General features: G+C 44.0%; 2 protein-coding genes across 2 annotated transcripts in view; both read left to right on the top strand.

Moving 5' to 3' along the window:
* The window catches only part of radil2a (Ras association and DIL domains 2a), a 28,787-nt gene extending 23,971 nt beyond the window's left edge, over positions 1-4,816 (top strand). The window contains exons 14-16 of the mRNA XM_076266530.1: positions 1,130-1,254; positions 2,812-2,951; positions 3,747-4,816. Of these exons, the coding sequence (XP_076122645.1) occupies positions 1,130-1,254; positions 2,812-2,951; positions 3,747-3,846 (365 nt within the window). The 3' untranslated portion in view covers positions 3,847-4,816. The remainder of the gene's footprint in view (positions 1-1,129; positions 1,255-2,811; positions 2,952-3,746) is intronic.
* A 6,495-nt stretch (positions 4,817-11,311) lies between these two features.
* Positions 11,312-18,310, top strand: ankrd40 (ankyrin repeat domain 40). The gene is made up of 5 exons (XM_076266529.1): positions 11,312-11,768; positions 12,570-12,718; positions 12,849-13,463; positions 13,887-14,068; positions 16,178-18,310. The coding sequence occupies exons 1-5, from the start codon at positions 11,635-11,637 to the stop codon at positions 16,325-16,327; spliced, it is 1,230 nt and encodes a 409-aa protein (XP_076122644.1). The 5' UTR covers positions 11,312-11,634; the 3' UTR covers positions 16,328-18,310.
* Positions 18,311-18,714: the final 404 nt, after the last annotated feature.

Genomic DNA, 18,714 nt, shown 5'->3' with positions numbered 1-18,714 from the left:
ACACACACACGCACGCACATGGTGGTGCCCTGCCAAACAGTTGGGCTGAACTCCGTGGGGCGGCGGGTCTGAAACGCGTCACGCTATTTTGGTAGCTGGGCACTAATCCTATAATCTCGAGCCGGGACTAGCGGCGTGGTGGTGATGTCAGGAGAGAAAGGAGCAGCGGATGAACAGTCATGGGAATTTACAGTTGGGTTGGCGCGCGGAATCTTAATCGGGACCGCCATTGTCCTGGGCCGCTCCTGCTCATGGAGCTGGGGACTGGGGAGGGGAGGGGGGAGTTTGGGGATGGGGTCGAGGGTCAAAGTTTGGAGCTGTTTGGAACAAACCGTGTGTTTGTGTGAGTGTGTTATGACAGGACAGCGATTTCTGTTAAGGGGGTGGGTGGGTGATAAGGGTCCTGCTGTGGAGAGTAGATGATGTAGTTGTGTGTCCTGAGTAATGCCGGCCCTCAGAGCTTCACAGGTCTCAGTTGATGTTCAGATTCCTGCCCTAAAGGGCCCCAGCCGTCACTGCTGGTGAAGATTTCAAGTATGACAACAGTGCTTTTAAACTATTTTAGTTCCATTAGTCATCATTATCATCTGACCATCTTAGTTTTCTTACACAGTACTTTTCTCAGTTGATAAAAGTATGATGAAAACACTGCTGTTAAACTATTTTAGTCTAAACAGTTCCATTATCAACACATTCAATTCACATCAACAGTTCCAGCACATTCCGATCAGCATTATCATCTAGTCATCTTATTTTTCCTACACAGTACTTTTGTCAGTTGATAAAAAGATATGTGGTCAAAAAAAGCCCCTAACACACCCTGGCCTCTCATTCCCATTTCCCAATCTCTCCTGTGGTGAACCCCCGCACACCACAGTTTGCACTCCATCCCCATGCTCAACTCAAATCCCCGACCTGAAGAGGGGAACCGAAAGCCACGGTGTCCGCTGGATGAGCATGTGACTTCCACCGGGAGTGGAGACAAAGCCACAGCCACCTCACAGCAGCAACACACAGCCTAGTGTGCCGCTCCACACCGCACCGCTCCGCACCGCAGAGGAGTCATGTAACTGTGTGTGTGTGTGTGTGCTGGAACTGGTTCTTCAGCTCTCTGCTTCCCCCTTAACAGGTGCTGGAGACCAGCAGAAGGGGAGCAGAGAGGAGGAGGAGGATGAAGAGAACAGGGAGGAGGTGTTCACCGTGGAGCTGACAAGAGGGCCCCACGGCCTTGGGCTCGCCCTCGTGGATGGCATGGTAATAACACTGTGTGTGTGTGTGTGCCAGGTTTGTGCACAATACGAATTTCAATTCTGCTTCCTGTTTGCTACCTCAATTGAAATGCAAGTGAAATTCAAGATTTGAATTGGATTTTAAGAGCCAGTTTCAATTCAATTCTGGAATTTTGCACAATCCTGGTGTGTGTGTGTGACGCTCGTCCCCCATCTTGCAGTTTTCTAGTCTCTCTTCCATTATTCATCCTCAGTGTTTGTTTCTTCATGTCAGTAAAGTGAGAGCTGCTAGAACAGTAATCTTTTCTGCCATGACATGTTTAGAAAGAACAGTCATGGTTTGGGTTTTGATTAGTAGGCCATTATTATTCCTACTTAACCCTGCAGAGCATGCTGGCTGTTAATTGTCATTCCTCCCATGAAAGTTTTGTTTCCATAGCTACAAATGGTTCTTTCTGGGCTGTGTGATGTTCAGCGGATGAGTCAGACCTCTCTGTTTTTCACATAATGCCTGGGTGATACCACACAGCCATCTCCGAATAAATCCAGAATAATCATGTTTCTCTTGGATGGAGAAGGAGTGTAGGGAAACTAGGAATTTGAATGTTTAAATCTTTCAAGGGACTGAATATCTCACTTTGAGAAATTCAACCATCTCCCCCCACATATGCTTCTCAGTTAAACAGCTGTGCAGATATTCTCTGGTGCATTGCATTCTGTGGCCCACTCAACAGCTCAGCACCCCCTCTATGGGCCCTTGCAACATCGTATTTAAACGTGTGTTTAAAACAGGAACCTCTTTGTCAATCCCCTTGAGTGGTATCAGGTCCTTTTAATAGTGTTTTTGCTGCCTAAGCAAGTTAGCACACATGTGGTTATTTTTATTTTTTAAAGGTGGGTGGTATTGGTTTTAAATGGTGTGTGTGGGTGGAAGCGTTGTTTTACACAAAACATCATGATGGTGGGGGTGCAGATTAATTTTGCTGGACGTGTCCTCAGCCAGAGCTAATTTTGAAGCGCACATGTTGAAGGGGGCCACTTCAGAGCGGGCAGATTCCAGGTCCCCTCCCCAGAGCATGTCTCAGTGGTGCGACAGGAAATCAGAAGATCGAGCGCTCAGGGCACATCAACATGAGACACAGCTATTGTCAACGCACACACACTCAACACTCTCTCTCACTCTCACACACACCACACACACACACACTCTCACACACACACACACACACACTCAACATTGTCAGGTTACATTCAGTCATCTGGTGTGTTTATTGTTGTTTTGTTTTTTGGCTTTTGTTTTCTCTTTTGTTGTTTGCAAAATTACAACCTTATGGCCACCTTGAAGTTAAAGTTTTTTTTGTCGCTCTGGTAAAGAAAATCATATGTTTAAAAACAACTCACAAACCCCATGCAGGATCCCAAATCCCCTTCCTTCCTTCCTCTCTCTGGTTAGAAGTTTGACCAACAGGACCTTCCTCAGGTAGCCAAGAGGATACAGCCAAGCCCGCACCAGTTTGGATTTGCTTTGCGACCTCAGCCCCTGACCTAATCACCAGCTTGTGTTCATTTGTGGCCCTAACAGAAAACGCCCCTGAAGATAAACGGCATTTTCATCAAGTCCGTGGTGCCCGACTCCCCCGCCGCACGGTGCCAGAAGCTGCGACTGGGCGATCGCATCCTGGCAGTGAACGGAGTGAGCCTGGTGGGCATGGACTACCACACGTGAGTAACACACACACACACACACACACATACACACATGCGCGCACACACACACACACATATACGCATGCACACACACACACACACACACACATACGCATGCACACACACACACACACACACACACATACGCATGCACACACACACACATACGTATACACATACACACACACACACATATACGCATACACACACACACATATACGCATGCACACATATACGCATGCACACACACACACACATATATGCGTGCACACATATACGCATGCACACACACACACACACACACACACATACGCATGCACACACACACACACACACATACGCATGCACACACACACACACATACGTATACACATACACACACACACACATATACGCATGCACACACACACACACACACATACGCATGCACACACACACACACACACACGCACACACATATACGCATACGCATGGACACACACACACACACACACACACACACTACCACCACACACACACACACACACACACACATACGCATGCACACACGCACACACACACACACACACTACCACACACACACACACACACACACAAAAGGCACAGGCACACAAGAGAATAATGTACGTCTAGTGCTATAGTGGAAAATAGTGGTAATTGTTGAAACATCTGTTGACGTTGTCTAATAGTAAACAGATTTTGGTCAGTGTAAAATGTCTCATATCTGGTCTTATCTATTTGAATCCGTATCTTATATATATATATATATATATTATATATTTCCTTTCATATCTTGTCTGGGACGAGCAGCGGCAGAGAGCTGATCCGGACGTCTGGAGACTCGCTCCGGTTACTGGTGGCCAAGACGGAGGCCCGGTCCAGTGGCAGGAGCGCCATGACAAAGTGCTGAAACAGAACGTGAACAGCACGCACTAAATGGACATGAGGCAGCTGAGGCCTCCAAAAGCCTGTAAAGGAATAACTGTGGCTTTTCTGACTGGGACAGGCTCCTTCTCAGTCTACAAAAATGAAAGAGACTCTCTTTCTGTGTTCATCCGTTTTTTTTCATGTTCCTGTGTTCTTTAAAAAAAAAAAAAAAGCATGCATCTCTTACACCAAAAAAACTGAGAAGTCTGAACAGCCCTGAAGTTTTGGGGGGGTATGAGAGGGGGGGTGGGGGTTGACTATTAGCACTAAAGAAAGCAATACCACAACTGGAGACCTGCCTTGCCCCAAAACGAACACTCTGCAAATAGCATCATAGTGCTGATGAAGGCAAGCTATCTGCGAAACCCTTCCCTTCGGGCATATTTAAGGTTGCCTTGTGGGCTAATGGTAAGCCCACTTTGCAATTCCCCTTCACCATTCTCAGCAGATGCCCAGTGGTTCTGGTCAGGTTAGGATGACTGTGGTGAACAGAGATGCCTTCCGCAGCCGGGCTATTTGAGGACGACCAAGGTCACTTCCACTCCGACTGGCAACAGAGCAGCGCCGAGACGTCCTTCCTGGCAGACCACAAATCCTATAATAGCCCTCAGCATATTCAAACATGTTACCAAATATTGCGAGAGGGAAAGAAATAGTGTTGGACTTCACCAGGGCGGCCATCTGACTGTTTTTACCTTCCTTTTTAAAACCAACATTATGTCTCCATTATCCAGTGGCTTTCAGAAATGCAGAAATGTAGGAAGGACACGCTATCCAGCCTCGTGCAGCCGCCCAAATGAGGACTGCTTCTTGTATGGACTTCTTTAGTACCACTTCAGCAGTGTTATTGTTATTGATTTTTATGATCAACAAAGAAAAGTGTTCAGTTATAATTTTGTAATATTTGTATTCTTTAATGTTGGCATATGTATTTAATAAATATTATTTGGAAATTAAAAGCAAAGAGCCATGCATTTTTTCTGATTTACAAACTGGTTTTCCGACAGATGTTCTTTTTAGTTTATGTTATGAAATTGTAGTGTACACGGGTTTGAATATATTCCTGTCTTCCTGTGTCTGTATTATTTGTATATATGTCTGCTTGCGTGCGTGTGTGTGCATTTGTATGTGTGTGTGCGTGTGTGTGTATAAAGTGGGACTCCAGCTGCTGGACAACCACTGGCTTTTAACGGGAAAAGCAGCAGGGATCCATGGGTGTGTCCCCTGCAGGGAATGCTGCAGTGGGCAAGACTGAGTCCGTTTATAGAAGCCTGCGGTTTCCCACCAGCCAGGCACCCTGCGCTTGCGTGTCTGTGTTTCACCCGCTGCACCTCTCCAGCGCTCGCACCGACCAGCTTTGTCCTAATTGGCCAGTTAAAGCCCTTCTACTGTTGCAGAGTGCAATAAACTAGAGGACACTAGATGAGAAAAGCATGGCCACAACTGCTGACACTGACTAAGGCTGTTTAAGCTGCTTGGCTATACACTTGTGTTTCCTGTTTGTGTGTGTGTGATGCCACGAGTGCATCTGGAGTCTTGGTGCTGAAATTGGGCCCCTGGAGGTTCATTTGCCTCAGGTCAGGTGGAAAGACCGCTTGCCCAGCAAGTACATTAGCTGTTCAAATCAATTAACCGTGGGAACTTCAAACCAGAAACACATTATGAATGTGCACGTTCATAGTAAGCACAATCACAGAGTACACTACATGGTGTAAACAGCGAGCCGTCTCATTGTCCCAGAAGAGACGTGTGAGACACTCTGCTTTGTGACCAAAATAGAAAAATCATTTCACTGCAGCCTATGTCTGTCTTAATTACAAATCACCACTGCTCTTAAAAAAAAAAAAAAAATGTCCTGTGAGAGGAGTCGCCTATTCAAACTGCTGTTGCGCAGTCAACCTAACGGCCCTCTTGCGCGGTTGTGACACTTTGTGGCCAGCCTGTATGTATTTAGTGTCTGCTTGTTTGTTCCAAGTTTGACCGCGAGGACTGGAGAAACAATCCCCCTCTCAAACACAAATGGGTGGATGCCTGCCCCCTTTGCTATGCAGAGCAGATGCAGCACTTTCCATCTACATGTCTGTGATTTAGAAATTGTGGAATACGTGCACAAACTTTACACCAAGTGTAAACTAAGTGTGTTGGAAAGGAGCGTTTTTGCACTATAAGTTAACAATAACATAATTCCTGAAATGGACAAATGGTAAAATGTGTCTTGCTTTCTAGTGGTGAGTTATTAGTGCATCATACCAAAGGAATGTGCTGATTATCCTGTGAGGAAGGCTCCACTACTAAGCATGTCATAAATCACCTATTCGGTTGCCATGGGTCACGATGGATGCCCCCTTCCTCCTGTCAAAACTACAGCTCCCTTTTGTGTTTCTCCTGGCTGAATGACAAAAGGGCACTGTTATCTCTTGGAGGGGTGAGGAGGAGCAGGAAGCCTTATTAGTATTCAGGAAATGAACAAGTGCCTACTGCGGTCTGAATCAGAGCCTTAGAACTCAGTGAGACCAGGGTGCCTTTATTACAGCTGGCCTCGTCACAGGGGTCCGTACGGTTGGATGACTCAGTTTCAGTAAAGTGATCTCGCCCCAGTTCTTCTGGGCTTGGGGTCTATACGGGAGCTGGCTTAAACAGCATTGGCCTACTTGTTTCACATTTGGTGAGAAATAGCTTTCTATATTTACATACTACAAGTATAGAGATTACTCGTATCAGTGTCATAGCCACATCAGTCATTCGCCTCAGCCCACGGTGCCTGGGAGTGAAGGGAATAAATTCCTTCAGACACAGGAAATCCACTCTGGAGACTGAGGCAAGTCCAGGCCTGGCCGGGCTGTGAGTTGTTGGCTGTGTGTGTGTGGGGTCCTGCCCATCCAGAGCCCCATTCCTTTGGGGTGAGAATGGATACAGCTGCTGGGTCATGCAGGACAACGACAAACAGCAGAGGAAATGGAGGAATGCAGAGAAATGATGTGGTACTAAATGAATCATTATGAGAGAATGTGTAATTGTGTTCGGTTGGGAGGTGATGCAGCCATTTCAGCTGTCAAAAGAGACGAATGTGACAGCCGGAGCACTGTGAATATTAACAGCTTTGCCCACTTGTCCTATTTACACAAAGTGGATGACTGAGTAAATGATTAAAGTTGTAATAATATTGTTGTAGGGTGCAAGACGAGAAAAATATTCACCCAGTCACTGAAAAATTCCCGGGATTACTGATTCATCTGATAAGGTACCTGCTCAATATGCAACAAGCTGCAAATGTTGAAAACGTTAAGTCTTGCATGTAGGGAAGTCTCATGACCACACCACAGGTGTGCCTCAGGGATCAGTACTAAGGCCCCTACTTTTCTCTATTTACACAACCTCCTTGGCTGAGATCATTCGCTGCCACAGATTTGCCAATCATTGCCATGCGGATGATACTCAACTTTACCTGACCTCCCCATTTGATGACTACTGTTTCTAATTGGATTTCTGCATGTCAGGGATATTTCAGTCTGGAAGATAGATTGCATCTTAATCTCTCCAAAACTGAACTTTTGGTGTTTCCAGCTAATACAGCTATTCCCCAACAGATAAACATCCAGCTTGGCAAATCTTTACTGACCCCAGCTAAATTGGCATGTGACTTGGGTATCCGACTACATTTCTCTGCATAGCGTCAATCACAAAAACATGTTGGCTTATCCTATTCAACATCAGCAAAATGAGACCTTAACTGACACAATATGACACAACTTCTAGTGCAGGTCATGTTCTTTCCAAACTGGACTATTGCAATTTATTGTTAGCTGGCCCATCTGCTTATGTAGTGAGACCATTAGCCTACAGATGATTCAGAATGCAGCAGCATGTCTGGTCTTTATCAGCCAAAGAAAACGTAATTATGTAACTCCGCTTCATTGGCTTCCTATATCAGCCAGAATTAAATTATAATCCCTCACTCTGGCTATAAGAAACTTGCTGGATCTGCACCTTGCTATTTCAATTCCGTGATCCAGCTCTACATCCCCTCTCACTCACTGCGGTCCTCTGATGAGCACCTGCTGTGTTGACCATCCATTAATTATTAAAAAAGGTAACAGTCAAGATTCTTTTCCTCAGTGATTCTTTGTTGGTAGAATTAGTTACCTAAAGTTCTACATTCTTGTGATAGTTTTGAGACTTTCATTCTCTTATAGATAATGGTTTGTATGTTTATGTTTTTTGTTAATATTCAACTCATTATTTTCATTGTTGATATTGAATATTGTTGCTATTATTATGGTTAATGGCTTTTCAACTTAATTTGAGACTATTATTTTTAACTAATGTGGTGTTTTGTAAGTCGCTTTGGACTAAAGTGTCCCAAATACCATAAACATAAATAATTTTCGAGGTGATACTCCCTAATGTCCACAATAATATTCATGTATATTTTTTATCTATACTCCTAGGTCTAGAGCACTGTTGTCACTGTTATGTCACTGTTTTCTGTCAATGTCGTTTAATGTCATCTATGTGTGTGTGTGTAAGAAACCCACTCTTTTGACCTGCAACCAAATCTACCCTTGGGTACAAATAAAGTTACCTTACCTTACCTTATGATAAAGTACAGGTCTGGCTATAGGCAGAGGCTAAGCCCACCCAATCATTGTGTCTTGCCCACCCAAACAAAGTAGAGAAGTCAAAGTTTTTTTTTCAGTTTTTTCAGTGTGCAGTCTCAAACTTAGCTTGGATGTAGATGAGTTGGTGTTGAGTGTAATGGGAGCTAGATGGTACATACCTGTGCAGTAGGCTTAGGTAGGCCTATGTAGGTAATCCCCCTCCTGATGCCTTAAAGTAAATTTCTGGCCATTTTTCACATGGATTTCTGTTTCTTAAAGTCACTGAGTGCTGTTGATACCAGAAAAAAAAACTGAAAACAATCAGTGCTACCTAGCTTGAGTTGCTGCAGCCAACAACAACAACTTGAATACCCAGGCAGCTACAGTGCTGTACTATGGGGGGCATGGGTGTAGCACTGTAGCTGCCTGGCTGCTCTAGCTGTTGGCAGGGATGGGCAAAAATACATAAAAAAAATATGCATTTTAAAATAAAATATTAAATACACTAATTTTGAATACATCAAAATAAACTACAAAATACATAGCCACGCCATGTGTAAAAACAAAATACTGAATATGTATTTTGAAAGTACTAAACATACTCTTTAAAAGGAGCATGATATCACTTTGCAAACCTTCCACATCTATCTATTTAATCTATACCTTCATCAGTAGGCCTACACTTACTCTGTTGATTAAGTGGACAATGGAGCAACAGCTTTTCTCTGCCTACGAGACATGTCGTAACCCGCAAACAGTCAACAGATCAATATGCTGACCTGCCTGTTACATCTCATAGCCTAAATACTGTATCAGAGATGCACTCAAAAAGTCTTGTCAAGCAAAGGTACGAAGTGGAGACAGGTCATAATTGGTTAGGCCTACTGGTTCCCGGTTCCATGTGTTTCTGATTGGATGATTAAAGTTATCAAGAAACAGATCATTAAAGTTCTCAAGAAACTTGAGGTTGGTAATAGGGAGTGTACTGTGTGTGTGAGCAACTCATCCGTGTAAGTGTGTGAGTCACTCATCTTGCACTGGATCATCTTCCTGAATCTCAATATGATCACAAGTCTGGGAAAATTATGAATTAAAAGGAAATTACATTGTGTTACTTGTGGGCCAAAATGCAGATATAAAGTATTTTGATACAAAATACAAAGCCATTTTCTTCAACAAAATAAAATACAAATGACAACATAATATTTTGTATTTGAAATACTTATTTTATATATTATCTAACTATAATGGCAGTCCTATGGTGTATATGCATGCAGCCCATAGTTCGAATTACAGGGGGTACTGGGGGGTACTATATCCCCAATGAAGACCCAGTACCCTAGCCTGGCGGGCCATCCTATATCATTGACATGTACAGGCTGAGCAAATTAATTTGCTGCCGCTAGGGTGCGTCTAGATTTCTAGGCTACCAGTACCCTCAGTTTTTTTTTTGGGGGGGGGGGGTCAGATAATTTTTCTGATATTATGAAAAATATCATTACAGTTGGCTACAATACAAGTCAACTCCTATTTTCACTGTAGGAAAATTTTTAATGTTAAGCGATTTCAGACACCCCTATTATGGACCGTACCATTTTTAACCACCGTGGCGCGCGATGCAACGGAGATAGAGAACGACTTGAACTTCTCAAGCAAGTGTCAACGTTGAATGACAAAACGCTAGGTACATTTCTCAAGTAGCCTAGGCTAAATTCTGCTGACGTGCATGCTGGTAAATGTAAGTTGCTAGCAGACGTTGTTGAAAATGTGCTATTTTACAACCTTCATGTATTAACATGTTTTGTTCTTTCATAGGACCTAGCTCTTGTAAAGGTGGCTTTTTGTAAAGGTATTTCTTTTACTATACAGAATGTTATTTCAGTGCACTTAAATTCTAACTTTTGGGAGTTGATCAAAACAGTTCTCTTTTGGATATATAATAACAATGAGATATTCTGTAGCCTACTGATTATCAGTTTGTCGCATGTTTAGACCTTGTATGTGTGTTGCACAACACATTTTGCACTTGATGGTCATAGAAGAGGTGAAGGAACAGTACCCCCCCCAATTATGGTGGGGTAATTCGCACTCTGATGCAGCCCCTTTCACACTTCAATCACTTGATGCAGTTTACCAGTTTACGTTTTATAACTGGGGGTAAGCTACTCATCACTGTAAACTTTACCAAAATATAGGATGGTCTTCCCTCTATGTTAGTAGGTAGACACAACCTCCTTTTTTTGTTTAAGGCATTACTGGGAAAGTTACCTTTTACCTGACCTCTCTTCTGAACATGAAATCAATCTGCCACAATTCCTCCATGGTGATGAGGAAATATGTAGGCCTATCAGAAATATTGCCCTGCTGCAGTCAATTAGGCCTAGGCCTATGTCAATTTTGATCCAACTTGACCTTTTAGCTATGTTGCCCACCCAACATTTTTACCAGCCCACCCAAATGTAGTAGGCCTAAGCTAGAACCGGCCCTGATAAACCATAAGTCTCAAGGCCTCTCAGACCGTAGCTTGCGTTCGTAATGACAATCCAGTAGACCTAACATACATTGTAATATAACGCCACCCAAAGGCGATCAGTTGAACTGGCTCAAAGGGTAGATAAAAAAAAGAATGAAATTACTGTGGTTGTTTCGGTTTAAAATAAACGATTACTGTGATGATTATACATTTGATAAATAGTAAGTATGAGGGTACACAATTGTTGACTGCAGTTCATTACACAGTAAACTAGTTTGAAAATCTCCCAAATCATTCAACGGCGCGGAACAGAAATGATCACTGTAGGAACTCAAAAACACGGTGCAAGGTTGTTACTCTTTAAACTGCCCCCCAACATGGGAGGAGTAGTTAAAGCCAACCAACAGAGGACTTTGATAACCGGGTAAAAGTGTAAATGTTTATGTAATAGCCCCAAGCATAACAGTTATTAATTAATGCATGTTTATCACAATCTTTCAGTTTTACGGTCCGGTCAAGAATATTTAAATGACAAGCTTGTAAACAAAGCAACATATTGACATTTTATCGTTAACGTTAACTCCTCTGAAGCTTGAGGCGGCGAGCGTTATTTATAGTTAGCGTAACGTCACTGCGTTTAAGATTAGCAAGCTAGCTACACCTGCAATTCATATGAAGCGTCATACAATTTAGCTGAAATATGTCAACAACATCGTTGGATAAAGAACTGCAAGAACGTTTAAGAGAGGCCAGTGCCATCGGAGACATTGATGAAGTGCAGAGGCTGGTCGAGAGCGGAGTAAATGTCAACTCTCAAAATGAAATCAACGGCTGGTAAGTTAAGTTGAACATTTCTCATTACAGTGCTAAAAAATGCTTTACACATAAGAATGATTTCGTCATTATTGTGAGAATGGGAACTTTAGAAATGAAGCAACAGGAGAGGTGTCGAAGCTTGGTTTGCTAGCAGAATTTATCTGGTTGGCTAGTTAGCTTGCTAGCTAGCATGGGTGAAGAATGTTATCATCCATTAAACCAGTGTTAAGTTGTGTTTCAAGTGGCTGTCTTGCTTGCTAGCTGGGTAATACATAGTTTCAGTAGGGCGTCTTCAAGCATTGAGTTGTTTTTGGCATGCACGCAATTAAAGGATTAGATAATTGGCAGGAACAGTTAATTGTTGGTGTTGCCTAACACTCTCAAGCGAGGTTTAACGTTAGTGCCAGGCAGAAGCCACTGTCTAAAATGTTTGGATGAATTCAGATTGATATTTTGCTTATTATGAATGTGACCCTGAGTGTGATATTAAGTGGGTGAAATGTAAAGTCAGTTGAACTATCTTCATTACGCACGTGGAATAGAGTATCCAGACTCTTCTGGCGGAGAGACGTCATCGTTCTTCCTCGTCGTCACTTGTTTCACGGTAGTCTTACCTGCAGTTATGCCAGAGAAGATTAAAGCAGATGCTTGGCTATGCCGTTTGCTGTGCCCTGGCATTCTAAATAGTAATCCAAAGTTATTCCTGTGATATATTTAAATTAAATATTGACTCCATAGAAAACGGTGAAATGCGAAAGGATTTGTCACAAGCGTGTGTCCCTCACTTTCCTCAACCTGTTATGTTCTCTTTTCCTTTAGGACATGTTTGCATTGGGCATGCAAACGAAACCACAAAAACATAGTGGCGTATCTTCTGAACTCGGGAGCTGATCAGAATATTGTGACCGCCAAGGAAGAGTTAGCAGTACAGTTGACTAAAAAACCGGAGATCAGAAGACTACTAGGAAGTATGTTTTCATTACTTATTACTTTTATAATTAGTAAAGTAAAGTGATTAATTAAACCATGTTATTATGAATGTGTCTGAGGCTGAATTGTGAAAAATAACTCACAAGCACTTTTGTTTGTGTGCCTCAGTGGAGGAAGAGGATGAACCAGAACCAGTTAAAGAACCAGAGTTGCCAATCATCCCCAACTACCTGTCCAACCCGCCCTTCATATACACCGGGTCCGATAAAGATGATCTGATGATTGCACAAAATGGCACCCAGAACGGCTCCAGTGACCTGGAGGACCCGGACAGTGAGCCAGCCACGCTGTCCCCTACCCAGGAGCACACTCCCCAGCCACTGCCACAGCAACCGCATGCCCTGCTGACGCAAATGCATCCAAGTGCCCCGACACGAGTCACGCCTTCCCAGCAGCCACAGCATCCACAGTCACTGCCCAGTCCCCGAGATGGCCCATTCATCCCGGTTTCGGAGCAGAACGGTGTGGTGTCCACCCCGACACCAACCATGAATGGCGGCCTGCCCATTGAGATCTCGCCCGAGCCGCACCTCCCCCACATGTTGGCGCAGAATGGCACTGTGTGCCCCACCGTGCCCTCCCCGGGCACCAGCTCAGGCCAGCAGGCGCCCATCAGCCGACAGCAGTCCATCCCCCAGCAGCTCAACGGGCCCCAGGCCGCCGGCTCCATGCCCGCCTTCCAGCCTTTCTTCTTCACCAGCACCTTTCCCGTCAGTTGTCAAGGTGAGCACTCGCTTCCTCACCAGTCATCCATCAGTCATCCATCCATCCCTCCCTCATGCTTCATTCACCTCATCATCCATCCATCCCTCACTCTCTGAATTTATGCTTCATCCATCCATCCATCCCTCCCTCACTCCCTGAATTCATGCTTCATTCACCTAATCATCTATCTTTTAACCAGTTATGCAGTTTTGCTTATGTTGTCTAGACAGTGACTATTGAGCAGTTGGACAAAGAGTGTCTGTTCTGTCAGTATATTTAGTGACATTGCACTTACATGGTGTGTTCAATGAGCAAGAGATTAATTGGCTATATGGTGTGGAGGACATTTTTCAATCAGTGTATGATTGATCAATGTAATTCCTATGTATTCTTTGTTGTCCACACTCCAACACCACCCTGTCAATCCTTCTGTCTTCTCAGAGCTGGTTCTGAAGGTGCGCATTCAGAACCCCAATGCTCGGGAGAACGACTTCATCGAGGTGGAACTGGACCGGCAGGAACTGACCTACCGCTCGCTGCTGAGAGTTTGCTGCCGTGAGCTGGACATCAGCGTTGAACACGTAGAGAAGATCCGCAAGCTGCCCAACACCATGCTGAGAAAGGTACCCACTAGAGGGCTCATATGCTGCATTCCAGAAGGTTCGGAAGTCGGATATTCCCTTTTTGGGATCCGCCAGACAAACTCGGGAGGTCAAGGATTCTGAGTTCCCACTTCTAAATCTACGATCTACCCTGACGTCAAAGTCGGAATTCAAGTCCTACCTCTGATGTCCGACTGGTCTGGAATGCAGTGTTGGATCAGGGCAAGAGTCATAGCTTCTCTTTAAACAGCTCCTAATCACAATAGCAAAAAGAACTGAGCTCTTGGTAGTCGGTGTTCAGACTGTGGTTTACATATTTTACTGTCCACTTTTGCATATGGTACTAGCATCACAAGGAACCAGTTCAGATGTTTTTATATTCATTCCGATGCAGGAAAACCACAGCAATATTGAGGCACTATTTTTTTAACTCTTCCTTCAGAATTCCATCACTACTTGTAGCTTAGAAGGACCTTTGTCCACCAACATTTACACATTTAAGTCTTGGTCGCATAGATTTATAATCGACAGAACCAGTTGAAGACAACAAATACAAACTACTACTGATTTAGAGTTAGTGTTTGTTTTGTTTGTTTGTTTGTGTCTTCAAATGGAGTGTGGACATCTAGCTGAGAAATGAAGCGTTGTGAGCAAGAGCCCTTTGGCCTGTATTAGGCTGGTGATGCAGAAGACAACTTTTTGAGTGATGTTGCTGGGCACCATTCCTGAGTACTATGGTTCGTGCCAGAGCCATAGAGAGAGTTGCGACACTCTGGTGTCGTCGTCACATGGTTCACGTATGCCTCAATAGTTCCTAAAAAGCTGTGCTTTATAGCTGTTTGGCACAGACAGCAGGAGGGCGGGATATGTATTCCTGATGCTGGAGGGCGGGATCTAGTAACTCATTGGCTACTGACCAAGTTATGGCAGTTCTTGGAACTTTTACCGTCTCCATAACCCAGAAACTGGCATGGAAAAGAGCTGCCATTTTTTCCACGGTCTCCTATGGAAGTGTCACCACTCTGTTTTCTCTACCGCTCTGGTTCAGCCATGTGGCCATGTGCTCTTTGATTTAAACTTTGACCATCAAGTCAGTTTATCATGATCAGAAATGTGATTGCGCATAACATTGTTCAGACATTGCCCAATTGATTAACACCGTATGTGTGTGTGAGAGTGGTAGTTTATGTGTGTGAGGGAGAGAGTGTTGGTGTATGTTTGGTAGAGAGTGTTACTGTATGAGAGAGAGAGTGAGAGAGTGAGATTCTGCTGTATGTGTGTGTGAGGGAGAGTCTCCATCAGGCCTGAGCACCAGCACGGGGCCCTGAGGCTGCTGTATCCGGCTGGCTGCACCCATCACAGCGCTTGACCTCAGCGCTGAGGACGCTGCCTCTTGCAGGAAAACAAAGCCAGGAGGAGCTGTGAATTTCACATTTAAAGGTGCTCTAAGTGATGTTATGTGGTTTCTAATTCGAAACATTTTTTGTCACATACAGCAAACATCACCTTACCATCCGCTAGCTGCCTGTGCCCTGAATACACTGCAAAAAAAAATGCGGTCTCTGTGGACAGCCCAGGCTCCAAAAACAACTTGGTCCAGCCTGGACCATAAAAACATAAACTGTTACAGCCAATCACCGACGAGATGCGTGTTTAGGAGCGTTTCAGTTGCACAGGAGGGAGGGGGAGGGAGTAGCGAGCTAGCTTTCTGTTTTGGTTGAAAGTCAACAGAAGTGACGTTGCCCAACATCACTTAGAGCTCCTTTTATAACCCCATAGTGTAGCAAGTCTGAGCACACAAGAGACCTCTGAAGTTCACCTACAAAAAAGCCCCAAAGCTGTCGTCTTTGCCCATATAAGGAGATCCGGCTACTAACCATGGGAGCTAACCAACTGACTAATTGCAAGTTGCACTGCAAAAGTTTGCTGTCTTTGTGTCTTAATGAGCCACTCTAAATCAGATGACAAAAGTGTATAGGGCAAAACATCTGCATTTCAGAGCTGGGCAAAGATGGCAGCTTTTTTGTAGGCGAACTTCAGAGGTCTATCACCTTCACTCTGCCCAGCACGCTGTTTACCTCCACCATCATCATCTCATCTCATCTCCTCTCCTCCTCTGTGTGTCCGCAGGACAAGGATGTGGCTCGGCTGCAGGACTTCCAGGAGCTTGAGGTGGTGCTGGAGAAGTCGGAGGGCTTGTCGCTCTTTTCCACTGGGGGCGCAGGCAGTCTGGCCGACCGGCCCTGCTACAACATGAAGGCCTCTCGCCTCACCTACTGACGGCTCCTGAGGCCTCTAGGTGGCGCTCTGCCCGTCGCCTTATGCCCATCGTCGCTTGGGTTCCTTTGCAAAATTCTGTTACGATTTGTCATATAGCCTCTCCGTTAACCAGCCAAGAAGGCCCTGTTTTCCTCATCGATCTGTATCATGATATGACTCGTTTCCTCAGTGGTCTTTATCATGATTCTAAAGGTGTCTTTCTACCCATCATGTCTCCACTAGTTATTTAGCCAAGCATGGGTCCTTTGGCAGATAGCCAGATAGCTGGTAGGTCTATACATATACATACACATACACACACACACACACACACACAGAGTTCTGCTGTCTGCACGTGAATAAACCTGCTCTCTCTCTCGCTCCTTCACTCTCTCGCTCTCTCTTTCTATCTCTCTCGCTCTCTCTCTCTCTCTCACTCTCTCTCTCTCTCACTCTCTCTCTCTCTCTCTCTCTCTCTCTATCTCTCTCTCTGTGTCAGCAGTATTTACTAGTGGCTTTACTAGTCCTCCGTGTGCCATGTTAGCTCCATGTGTAGCACCGAGCGGTGGAGTGCTAACATTCAGCACTAACCCCAGTTATTTTAGGGGGGAAAGGCTGTTGGAGCACACTTTGGGTGAACCTGCTTGTCTAAGAATGCTGTGAGGAAACATTTGATTTAATGCTATTCGAGGACATTTGGGGGGGGGGGGAAACCTGGCTGCAAATTATGGCTATGTATGTTTTGTTTAGATGAGCCCTTGTGCACTTTATTGAGTTGGGTTCCCATTATATGTTATATTTGGGATGATATGACTTTTTTTTTTTCATTGTTGTGATTGTGTTTTAAAGTGAAATGTCCATAGCTGTGATGACTCTAATACCAAATACTTATATTAACCATTTAGACAGACTCTTCAGAGAAGACTACCAGTCAGAGCATAATGTTTTATTAATCTAGGCATGAGGAAACCAGTCGTTCATGAGTGGAAATGAGTCATGTAGCAGATTTGTTCTAGTTCAGAGGCTAACTAGAGGTAGTTTTAGGAGAGGGTAAAAAAGAGCTTCCACAAACACTTAGCTTCCTTCCCCAGGATCACTCTTAATAGGTAGGGGGTACGTAATACAATCACAGTTTCAAAGGATGAGTTTCATCTGACATAGGAAAATGTCATATCTTTGTTATTCATTGTTTTTGAACATCTTTATTTTTAAAAAGCTTGATTTAACGTGACAAGGTGTTTGCCTCAGTAGGAATTGTTTTCTAACCAGTTCAGTTGCAGGTTGCAGCCCTCACCGACGCCATTATGGAAAAAAAGCTTAGCCTCTCCAAAACCAAATGGTTTTTCATACCTGATCAAGACTGTAAAAGTGAATATTGAGCTTACCTTCTGCAAATATGCGCTTGCCATTGCCGGCTTGCATATTAGGAAAAAGGTCCAGAGGTGCACTATGTGTATAGGATGAATATACCACTCACATATGTTTTAACTGGTTGATGAGTGGCTATTCAACATGGTTATCGACAGACAGCTATAGAGAGAGCTCTTCTTTTTTCCTTTAATATTATTAATATTATTTCTGTTTTAGCAGTGAGTGCCCAAAACCTGTGATTTTTACTATTAAAATGTTTATAATGCCCATCTTGTTTATGTGTAAAACACTAATCTGCTTTAATATTTTTATTTACTGTATTTTGGGATAGGTGTCTTTATTTTTTAAAATACAAAACTAGATGTTATAATTTTCTCCGTTGGAGTCTGTTGCCCATGGAGAGTGTGAAACGGAGAGAGTGGAGAGGGAGAAAGAGCGCGTGGAACCACACCACAGTGGAGATGAAGCGAAGCGCGTCACCACCTCCTGCAGACGCGTGCAGAATGGCCAACAGGAAGTGCTGAAGGAAGCAGGGTTGGAGGGTGGGGTGGGGACGGCTGGGCGGGCTGCATGTCCGTAGTTTTGGCGTTGGCGGCGGCTGTTTGTTCTATTTGTGAGGATGTTGAGTGCTTTTAAAAATAAACGCTGGCCCTGGGAAAGGTGCTTGGTGAAAAAAGAAAAAAAAGCAGGACTGTGATTGGTTGTCCCTCCTCTGCTACAGATCCTTAGAAAGCGCTTTTGCTTGGTGTGATTGATTTTCCATTCAAGGGATTTTGGCAGATGCTAGGAGATGACTGTTAATGGGTATTTTGAGCAAACACAACTTGACCTGTCCATTCAGAGACTGATATTGTTCTAGTCAAGTTAGAATCCTAGAGATGTAGCATTAATGTAATATAAAGTCATTCAGCCTTGACTTTGAGAATGTGTTCGGGGCGTGGAAGCACTTGCATGTGAACAGGTCTTAACCAGAATGTCCAGATAGCATTGGCTGTTATACTGTAGCGCACCACAAGAGGGAGTAATCAAATCAGTGT

Source organism: Alosa pseudoharengus, unplaced genomic scaffold (genome assembly GCF_046254945.1).
Source record: "Alosa pseudoharengus isolate Yale_2024_CS ecotype anadromous, Long Island Sound unplaced genomic scaffold, YU_APseudo_1.1 YU_APseudo_1.1_scf_4, whole genome shotgun sequence".
NCBI lineage: Eukaryota > Metazoa > Chordata > Actinopteri > Clupeiformes > Clupeidae > Alosa > Alosa pseudoharengus.
Note: the sequence above shows the minus strand (reverse complement) of the source record. Positions and strands in the feature narration are given on the sequence as shown.

Bases quoted from the DNA above. Each gene is read 5' to 3' on its own strand.
- ankrd40 (XM_076266529.1), top strand. From the start codon at position 11,635: ATGTCAACAACATCGTTGGATAAAGAACTGCAAGAACGTTTAAGAGAG. The intron at 12,719-12,848 runs GTATGTTTTCAT...TGTGTGCCTCAG, and splicing joins GATCAGAAGACTACTAGGAA to TGGAGGAAGAGGATGAACCA. The intron at 14,069-16,177 runs GTACCCACTAGA...GTGTGTCCGCAG, and splicing joins CCAACACCATGCTGAGAAAG to GACAAGGATGTGGCTCGGCT.